Source organism: Nicotiana tomentosiformis, chromosome 5 (genome assembly GCF_000390325.3).
Source record: "Nicotiana tomentosiformis chromosome 5, ASM39032v3, whole genome shotgun sequence".
In the NCBI taxonomy this organism is placed as follows: domain Eukaryota; kingdom Viridiplantae; phylum Streptophyta; class Magnoliopsida; order Solanales; family Solanaceae; genus Nicotiana; species Nicotiana tomentosiformis.
In genome coordinates, this window is record NC_090816.1 from 17,591,410 (window position 1) to 17,601,678 (window position 10,269).

The following is a 10,269-nucleotide window of genomic DNA, read 5'->3' on the forward strand; positions in this document are numbered from 1 at the left end:
ATGGTCGAGATACAGAGCCTAGTATGGCCGAGCACCTATGAGCGAGCCTATTACAGCCGAGCAGTTACACGTACCGAGCCTTATAGGGCTAGACATTTATTTTACTTACTATATTGAAGGAGTTGAGTCAGTATCAGCATGTAAGTATATCTCCATATCATCTTTGACTCCCAGTTACTTTCAGTGATTATATTATCAGTTTAGTTTTAGCTTTTAGTTATGTTATTGCCTTATATACTTGGTACATTATTTTGTACTGACGTCCCTTTTCTGGGGACGCTGTATTTCATGCGTGCAGGTTCAGATAGACAGACGGGTAAACATCCTCAGTAGGTGTTTCCAGAGTTCAACCTGATCGGCAAGCTCCACGTCCTTCAGAGTTATCAGGTCTAGGTTTTCGTGTACATCTTCTGTATGTATGTATATATGTTATGGGTAGGTCGGGGCCCTATTCCGATCACAATACATCTATTAGTAGAGGCTTGTAGACATATCTTGTTAGTTAGTGTAGTATGTTTGGCTTGTAGGCCTAGTATGTATATTTTTGTGGTTTGTGAGTTGTAGTAGTTATGATGGCATTGTCGGCCCAGCTTTATATTGATATTTAGTCAGCGCTAGTTTCTGTTCAGTTTTATATTTTACTTCGCAAATTGGCTTGCAATGTGGCCCCATGGCCAAATTATGACATTATATGTTCAGATTCCCTTAGTCATAATTTGGTATGCTAGGTTAGGTGAGGCACCGGGTGCCGGTCTTGCCCCCAGGTTTGGAGCGTGAAAAGGATCATGCCACATGTCAAAATGACAAGGCATGCCAAGTCACATTAAAATGCCAATGAAACCGCGCCACGTGTGTAAGTGACATGTTCTGGCCAACCAAATGCAGCCTTGTCACACTTCAATTTGATTGGCCGAAAAGAGTTTGTTCTTATCATAACTCTTCCCTCCCACAACTATAAATATGAGTCTTCATAACCCAGAAAAGACAATAAGAAGTTATAACAAGAAGACACAAGGAAGCTCGTGAATCAAATACCACAATTCTCTACAAACTGCAAGTTTTCAAATATTCAAACACTTCAACACAAATTTCAAATATTCAAGATCAAGAACAAAGTCAAAAAACTACAAGTTTCAAATTCAAACTATTTTTATGGTTATGTTCAAGGCTTAGTGGCTTCGATAGATCCGAACACTTCATTTTCTAGGAGATGCCGAAAAAAAAGTAGATCTCAAATGATGACTGCAATCCAGGGGGCAACGTCTCCTGTTCTCTATCAAAGCCGCAAAATTGTAAGGACGTCCAAGTAGTCTTTCGCCGAAGCTGCAAGCTAACGGAGAGGATGCTCCAAATAATCTCACCATAGCCGTGAAACTTCAAATTGGAGTAAAGAATATTATTTCATCCATTGAATGCTCAAATTCCGAGATTGCTACCAAAATCAAGTACCACCTCATGAGAATTAGTTTGTGCAAAGTTTTAATATAGCACGTCAAACTGGTGATTGGAGACCTCATTTTGTTGGAGTCAAAATTCAACTGCAATAGTGACTGAGCTATAGTATTTGCTTGGTCACGTGGATTTGCCAGTGTTTGCTTGGTCACGTGATTTGCCAAGATAAAAATTGCAATTGACGTGCCATTTCTTTGCGAGGAGGAATACTGATCCAAGTGGAAAAGTTCATGTACAACAAGGAATCAAGTTCCTGTAATTTGGTGACGCGCGAAGGATTGCTTATATCACGGGATTATTACTCAAAAATACAATTTTGGAGAATAATCAAAGAAAGATTGCTTCTTCATTAAAAAAAAAAAACAAAAAAATAAAAAACAAGTCCATGGGAACAAGAAGTGACCCAATACAAAGAAGTCTACTACCGCGGTACTTCAAGTCGTGTCTCTCATTTCGACAAGTTCATGCCGACAAGCCTTGAAGTAGGGGTATTTGTAGACATCGAAATTTTAACGGATCAAGCCCATATAAAATTTGGGCTAAATCCGAGTCTATTCGGGTTTCCTTGGAGGCTACTCAATCCTAACCCTAGGTCACTCCTATAAAAAGGGTTACATATCCCCTTAAGAGGGAGATCTCAAAAATGGAGATCATCTCGAATATCCCATCGGATAATTCTTGATAATCAAATACTTCAAGAAAAAGATCTACACCATACTTTCATGGATATCATATACATCCAAGAAAGTCTAAATCATCCTACGTTTGAGAAACACGTTGATTCATCCCTCGAATCACGGAGATAATCAGGAGAGAAGAATCAAGGGAACAAACAGAATAGTACCCGCATCATTTTATCAATAAAATTATATTTTTTTATATTTATATTGTGATTACATTTTATTTTTGTATAACAAATAATTTGTTGCAAACACATATCAATATTTTCTGTATCAGTTAGCTCTTTACGAGTGGATACCAAACTTGTCACATGAGCATTACCACCAGTAAGAAAAAATTATTCTACTGTATGGCAATAAAAATAGCACGAAAGTAATTTTTTCGTCCTATTTATAGGAATTTTAATAATTCAAATTCACTCACTTCACTTTCTTGATTACTTGAGTCTTGTGTGTACTAAAGGAAATGCATGAAGGATTTGTAATTAGCTATCCACTTAAAAAGGCATTACAAGCACATGATCTGTGAAAAGCATTAGAAATTACGGCCAATATCTATCCGCACATGTAATTTTTGTTGTTTCGAATTAACTTTCAGCTATATTTTAACTCTATAACTTTTACTTTGAATGAATAACTTTATGAAGACATCTTAAATATACTCCCTCAGGTCTATAATAAGTAATATTTTTGGTCTTTGACATATCCCTTTAAGAAAATACGAACTCTTAAAAAAAATAAGTATTTTGATCAAATTACCCTTAATTAAAATTTTCATATTATTAGGTTGATGCATTGAGATATAAAAATAATTTAAAAAATTAAAATTAATTTATTTTTAATTACGTAAATTTTTTTTATTTATTTTAAACCAAAATAAAAAGGTAAAATAACATTATTGGCGCGTGGAGCGTTGGGATATTCCAGTGAAGATTCAAAAGAAGAATAATGTAGAAGTAGGACACATGAATTTGAGAGATTCAAGGAATAAGTGGGACCCAAATGATGACGAGACTCCAACGTACTTGCCAGTTATGAGCTGAATCATTTGAGTCCCCGGAAAGGTACACCGGTTGTATCGGTAACATGTCACCAAGATTCACTTATGCGTAGAAACTTCCGTATACCCGTTGAAGGATAACTGGTAAAGTTGGTGCTATGTGATCAGTAGGTCACGGATTCGAAGTGTAAAAATAACCTCTTGTAGAAATGTAGGGTAAGACTGCGTACGATAGACCCTTATGGTTCGGCCATTCTTCGGGATCCTACGCATAATGAGAGTTTAGTTCACCGAGCTACCCTTTTTTTTCCGTACACCCGATATTTATATTAAACTATACTAATATATCATTAAGTGATAAATAAAAGCGAGTGCATATTAATTAATTATAATGTAATAATATTAATGCATACGAAGATATGTAAACCATAGAATTGGTTTAAATATAGAGTGCGGCCATGTGGGTGACTTTTTATTTCCACTTATCCTTTTAGTAGTAGTAGTTTGTAGGGATTAAAAAAAACATATAGAATCGGTTATTTATACTCACTCCATTATTTGTTTGTTTGAGAATGAAATTTTTGAGAGGCATATTGATTTACTTACATCAAAAATACTTTTAAAAATTATGATATTAAATAGTATGTCATAATATTTATACGAACATAAAATCATATCATTAGAGTAAAAAGAAAATTTTAAAATTAAGACGAATTAGATGGAGTGTAACATTTAGCATCAAGTACAAAATATGTATTATTAACGAAATCTCTTCAAGCTAATAGCATGGTGTTTGATATCAAACTTTGCATAATAAATACCATAAATAAATATAGTATTATTAACACTGGAATAAGAATACATATATTTGCAATATGAAGTATTTTTTTTCTCTAACAATACGAGGTATTTAAAGACAAAAATATTCTTAAAATATGCAATACTTAAGGAAATACTCAATACTTATTTATTAACCAGCATATAATAATTTATGCATTATATAAGACCGGCATATCAGTTAACCGGTAAAATATACAAGAATCTTCAAACGGATTCTCTTCTGCATCGTTACCTACTCAACTCACTAGCCCTATTTAATTCTCTTATCCAATTTGCAAGAATTTTAATAAAATGGAAATATTAAGTATCATATTCCTTTTTTAATTTAGAAAAAGAATCCGTAATAATTGCCGATTGTTTTTATACAATCAACACCTCTTGAAACTGCCTATAAGAAAACCAGACACTGCTATTCTGCCTCATATAAAATCATTAGTTCATTTTTCATAAAACAAACAGAACTGTAACTCTTTGAAGTCTTTTTATTATGTCTCTGCTTTCAGATCTCATCAACCTTAATCTCACTGAATCCACTGAGAAGATTATCGCTGAGTACATATGGTTGGTTTCTTCTTAATCATTTTTTATGGGATTGCTCTGTTTCTGCAGTTAGATACACCCTCTATTTTTTATCATTATAATCTTATTAATGAGTTTTTCGGTTCTCCTTTTATTCCCCTTGGATATGATTATGAGTTTTATGATTCTTTTCTGTTACGATTAGGTTTATGTTTCACTGTGCCCTGTTTGATCAGGATTTTACGGTGTGTTGTGATCTGTTCTTTTTTGTATATACTATCTTATTTTTTCAGTATATCACTGGAAGTGTTTATTGTGATCGATCAGTCAATTCATTTTTCTTTGTTTTTTTTTTCTTTTGTAGTTTTTCTGTTTTATGATATGTTACTTTGGTATTAATTTCATAGTATTTTTAATGGCATATGTTTTTCTTCTTTAAAAAGGAAAAGAAAAGGACATTAAAAATGACTCTTTCTTCAGTGAAGAAACATTCCCTTACTTTTCTTTCGGAAATGGATTATGCATGGATCACAAATGTCTATCTAGCATTTTAAAGTAGTGGGGTAGAGTACGATAAAAACTTACTAATGTTTATATCAAACCAAACAATTTAACCTTAGTCGTTACAAATTAAAGTGAAGATAAGTATCACTGGACATATTTCTGCTGATGAAAGATATACGGTCGCAATCCTTCGGATAGAAAAAAAGAAGAAGAAAAGGGGTAGTCCACTAAGCTCCCGCTATATGCAGGGTTCGGGGAAGGACCAGACCACAAGGGTTTATTGTACGTAGTCTTACCCTACATTTCTGCAAGAGGTTGTTTCCATGGCTTGCACCCGTGACCTGGGTTTATTGTACGTAGTCTTACCCTACATTTCTGCATGAGGTTATTTCCATGGCTTGAACCCGTGAACTCTTAGTCACATGGCAGTAACTTTACCAGTTATGCCAAGGTTCCCTTCATGTCGCAATCCTTCAGATACACTTCAATTAACATAATGGTTTTTTTTTTTGTTGCTGTGAATACTTTTATTCTCACTTATTGTGTTTTTACGATTTTAATCTTTGTGCTTGGTATGTCTTTTTTGTTTCTTATAACCAGGATTGGCGGATCAGGCATGGATCTCAGGAGCAAAGCCAGGGTATTACATTATTAATCTTTTTTCAGATTAACATTTCCTTTTTTTCGTTTTTGATTGCTTGAAGATTGCTAACTTGATAAAATTTTCTTATATACAGACTCTTTCAGGTCCAGTTAAAGATCCTTCACAGCTTCCCAAATGGAACTATGACGGTTCTAGCACGGGGCAAGCTCCTGGAGAAGACAGTGAAGTCATCCTATAGTAAGTTGCCTTCAGCGTGCGAAATTTTGTTGTCGTTCATTCCTTTCTGAATATAATCATCTGACCATATATATATATATTAAAATGAAATTTCAAATAGTCCTCAAGCAATTTTCAAGGATCCATTCAGGAGGGGCAACAATATTTTGGTGAGTTGGTTTATAATTGTACCTATTAGATACTGTTAATTTCTGAATTCGATTAAAATGTGTGTGTAATTAATTAATGTTCTTTTGTTTTCTTAAGGTAATGTGTGATGCTTATACTCCAGCTGGTGAACCTATTCCAACAAACAAGAGACACCACGCTGCTAAGATATTCAGCAAACCTGATGTTGTTGCTGAAGAAACATGGTATCAGAAAACTCTATTTAGATTTTAATTGAAAAAGATTTTCTTCAATCCTTAAATTTTTATTTTATTCGTTTAGAAATCTGCGTACACTCTACCTTCCCCAAACCTCACTTGTGGGATTACACTGGGTATGTTGTTGTTGTTGTTGTATTCGTTTAGAAATTTCCTGATTGTTGAAAGAACTTTGCCAATTAGGTATGGTATCGAACAAGAATACACTTTGCTGCAAAAGGAGGTTAATTGGCCTCTTGGATGGCCTATTGGAGGTTTTCCTGGACCTCAGGTACTATAGCTAATTTTTTATTTAAATCTTGGAAGTACAGCTAAAGATAATTCTGCTATTTTTCCCTTTGCTCTAAATTGTGGAAGTTTTCTAAAGAAACAATTTTATTACATGTAGGGACCTTACTATTGTGGAACTGGAGCAGACAAGGCTTTTGGACGTGATATAGTCGACTCACATTACAAGGCATGTCTTTACGCTGGGATTAATATCAGTGGCATCAATGGAGAAGTGATGCCCGGACAGGTAAATAGCCCTGCTTCCCCTTCTTTATTAGAATCTAAAGTTCGTGGATTCAGAATGAGTGTGATCTTATTATATGTATCCGGTCTTAGCATTCTTTTCATATATATATACACACATAGTTTAAACCGAAAGATGATTTAATGCAGTGGGAATTCCAAGTTGGGCCTGCAGTAGGAATTTCAGCAGGAGATGAGGTGTGGACTGCTCGCTACATTCTCGAGGTATTATACTTAGCTATTGTAATTTTTTACCATTTCAACCGTTAAATCTAACTACAAGGTGGAGTTAGATTGTTACGCTTGTTCATTTGTATTGTTGTTAAACAGAGGATTGCTGAGATTGCTGGAGTAGTTGTCTCATTCGACCCAAAGCCTATCCCTGTGAGTTTTCTGCTATGTATCCTTTTAAAGTTACTTTAAATGTAGGCTTTTTTAGAGACATGTTGGATTGATCTAAGTTCAGATAGTTGAATACTGCATTGTCATAAGCTGATATTCTCTTAAAATGAAGCCTTTATTTACGATATGTTTTACCCTTTGATTGTCAGGGCGATTGGAATGGTGCTGGTGCTCACACAAACTATAGGTAGAATAGTATTTTTTGTATTCTACCATCCGATTATGAGCCTATTTGGCTTAACTGATAGACATTAAGTGATTAAATTAATTTATGAGTAAACCCTTCCCTATTCCCCTCTCCCGGCTCCCCCCCCTCGAAAATCTCAATCTCGCTCGGTATGTGAGAGTATTGACTTGGAATGTTTCTTTCAGCACCAAGTCTATGAGGGCTGACGGAGGGTATGAAGTGATCAAAAAGGCTATTGAGAAGCTAGGACTGAGGCACAAAGAGCACATTGCAGCATATGGTGAAGGCAATGAGCGTCGTCTCACTGGAAAACATGAAACAGCTAACATCAACACCTTCAAATGGGTACATAAACTGTGGTCTTCCCTACTTAATTGTCTTTTAATTCCATCTCTTTTTGCTCACTCAAACCTGCAATGCCGGTTGCTTTGTAACTTCAAGATTTTTATTGATTTTCAGCTACATTGTCAATGTTACCAAACGGCTATTAGATTTTTCCTTATATCATCAGCAACTTGGATGAAAGTACTTTTTTCCGGAAACCTGACGCTTTCAATTCTTTGAATACAAAAACAATCTGTGTTCCTTTTCTGTTCACCTAGAATTCTAGTGCAATGTTGAGCTCAAGCATCAAGAATATTTCAATTACAAATATTTGGCAAAAGAGCGTAACTTATATAACACGCTGCTATAGTTTAAGTTGATGTATATAAGTTAGAAACTAAATATGTCTCGAATGTGTCATTTATGTTACTACATTTGTTTTGTTCAGGGAGTTGCAAATCGTGGCGCTTCTGTTCGTGTTGGCAGAGATACAGAGAAGGCGGGGAAGGGATACTTCGAGGACAGGAGGCCAGCTTCGAACATGGATCCGTATGTTGTCACTTCCATGATTGCTGAGACTACCATTATTTGGAAACCTTGATCTTTGCATAAGTGTCTGAAGGAATGTTGTTTCTTGAATCAAATAACTGAATCTTGGAACACCCTTTTCCCTCGCTTGTCTTTAGTAATTTAGTTAATGTATTTTATTCTATTATCTTCTATTGTTTCCTTTGCATTTGATTAAGCAAGGCTGATTTCACTACCCTATGATTTGGCAATAACAATGCTATTTTTATTAGTTTGATTTATTTCTTGCTGGTCAGAAGTGCAGATCACTGCCCGTTTTATTTAGAATTCGTCTTTTTCACTTCAAACTCTTCATCTCAATCTTCGAAAATCTTTAAACTTAGGGATTTGTAAAAACACCATCAATTTGATGTCGAGTCTTCACCTTTTTATGTTATGTTTTCTCTAATGAAACGAAAACTTGTGCGATATGTTATTTCCGGAACAAAATGGCTTATTATCTTACATTATTTTTTTTCATAATCGTAGTGTCTGTGTCAATTTGCATGCACCTGAGACCTCATTATTTTCAACCTCTTTCGTTATCCTTAGCTTACCTAACTTTGCATCTCCTACAAATTCTCATATATATCTTTAGATTCATAAAGTACTACAGTTTAGAGGGTAGTAACTATAGTTTGCCCAATTACTATTTGTAACTACTATTTAATTGTTACCAACTTGTATCACTTGTATTCATATGTGCAACAAATACAACTTGTGTCAATTGTATTCGTTCGCACCATGAATATAACCTCTATCAATTGTATTCGTTCGCTCTACGAATACAACCAAGACAAAATACAGAAATACAGAAAAATAAAATGCTCTTGTTGAGAGTCACACTCAAGAGCTTCGCTTAGTAAGCCGGCGCTCTAACCAACTGAGCTATGAGTTCAAAATAATTATTTTCTTATTTCATGAATTTGCTATAAAATTCAAATATAACTATGAATGGTAATTTTCTGAAACTACGAATGGTAATTTGCTCTATATATATTGACATAAGCGAAGTTATTAACGTAATGGCAAAGACGATTCAAATACTGTTATATTAATTAGTTCGTTCGCAAGTATGATATGTGTATACGGGTAAACTCGGGGTCAGCACACCCCGAGTTCTCGGCGAGTCAATTGAAGTAAGAAGTATGAATGAATGAGATAGAGACCGAATCTGAGAACTCTTTGAACCAAGGTTAGAATGGAGTGCTCGCCACTAGGCCTGACAAGATAACACCCCCGAACCCGGAACGAGCTCTAAGACCTCGAAAACCACCACAAACGGTTGCGCACGACTAACGGAAGGATGTGATATCCGCGCCCAACCGAATATCACGGCGTGGATCTCGCCCGACGTCGGTAGCGTATCAGTGATTGATGTACAAGGAGGATTTTTACCTTTTTTAGAATTATACTAGGGGTAAAACTCTCCTACTATATATAAATGAAGTTTTTTATTCCATAGACACAATGTAACACACATATCAAGGCAATATAAACTTATTTATTTGCTTTATAGCTATTGAAAGGTTTTTATTTTAATCATAGTTCTCCATATATGTTTGGCTTCGAATCGAGGGTCCGGTCGAGGGAAAAACTACTGTTAAGCTTAAATCTGACCCCGGACACAACGTCATAACTAGTTTGGTTATTTATTTCTTCTTTAATTCGTTTATCTAACATTCTTGATTACTTGTGTTGAATCAATCCACGTATCCTTAAAACCGCGTACAAATTTTATTATCCGTTTTAGGGTAAACAGTGTGGTGCCCACCGTGGGGCTAAGGATAATAGTAATGGTTTGAAACAAATCTCCATAACACACTCTATTTTCCACTTGTTCTTTAAAGTCTCAATTTCAGGTCAGTTTATAAATTTCAAATTCTCAGTCTGCTCACTTGAACGTTGAGGCTGAGTCTGGCCATCATGGCGAAATCAACAAGCCAGTGCCTAGCAATGAGGTGGCCCTTGCTTATCCCAACAGAGTCCCAGTTGCACACCCAGTCGATGCTAACTTGCAGGTAGCCATCGACATCAACCTTCCTACCGACCCCGAGAACAGCGTTAGCGGAGGA

At 35.4% G+C, this 10,269-nt stretch overlaps 1 protein-coding gene across 1 annotated transcript; it reads left to right on the plus strand.

Annotated features, from left to right (window-relative positions):
• Positions 1 to 4,339: 4,339 nt before the first annotated feature.
• On the plus strand, positions 4,340 to 8,436 carry LOC104119270 (glutamine synthetase-like). Its single transcript, XM_009630717.4, has 12 exons — positions 4,340 to 4,533; positions 5,596 to 5,635; positions 5,733 to 5,836; positions 5,937 to 5,985; positions 6,083 to 6,189; positions 6,385 to 6,472; positions 6,590 to 6,718; positions 6,865 to 6,939; positions 7,045 to 7,098; positions 7,266 to 7,303; positions 7,489 to 7,648; positions 8,076 to 8,436. The coding sequence occupies exons 1-12, from the start codon at positions 4,460 to 4,462 to the stop codon at positions 8,226 to 8,228; spliced, it is 1,071 nt and encodes a 356-aa protein (XP_009629012.1). The 5' UTR covers positions 4,340 to 4,459; the 3' UTR covers positions 8,229 to 8,436.
• Positions 8,437 to 10,269: the final 1,833 nt, after the last annotated feature.

What these genes read in the sequence shown, in the direction of transcription:
- LOC104119270 (XM_009630717.4), top strand. Translation starts at nt 4,460, where the DNA reads ATGTCTCTGCTTTCAGATCTCATCAACCTTAATCTCACTGAATCCACT. An exon ending in ATTATCGCTGAGTACATATG is followed by an intron (nt 4,534 to 5,595) that starts GTTGGTTTCTTC and finishes TCTTATAACCAG; the next exon opens with GATTGGCGGATCAGGCATGG. An exon ending in ACATCAACACCTTCAAATGG is followed by an intron (nt 7,649 to 8,075) that starts GTACATAAACTG and finishes TGTTTTGTTCAG; the next exon opens with GGAGTTGCAAATCGTGGCGC.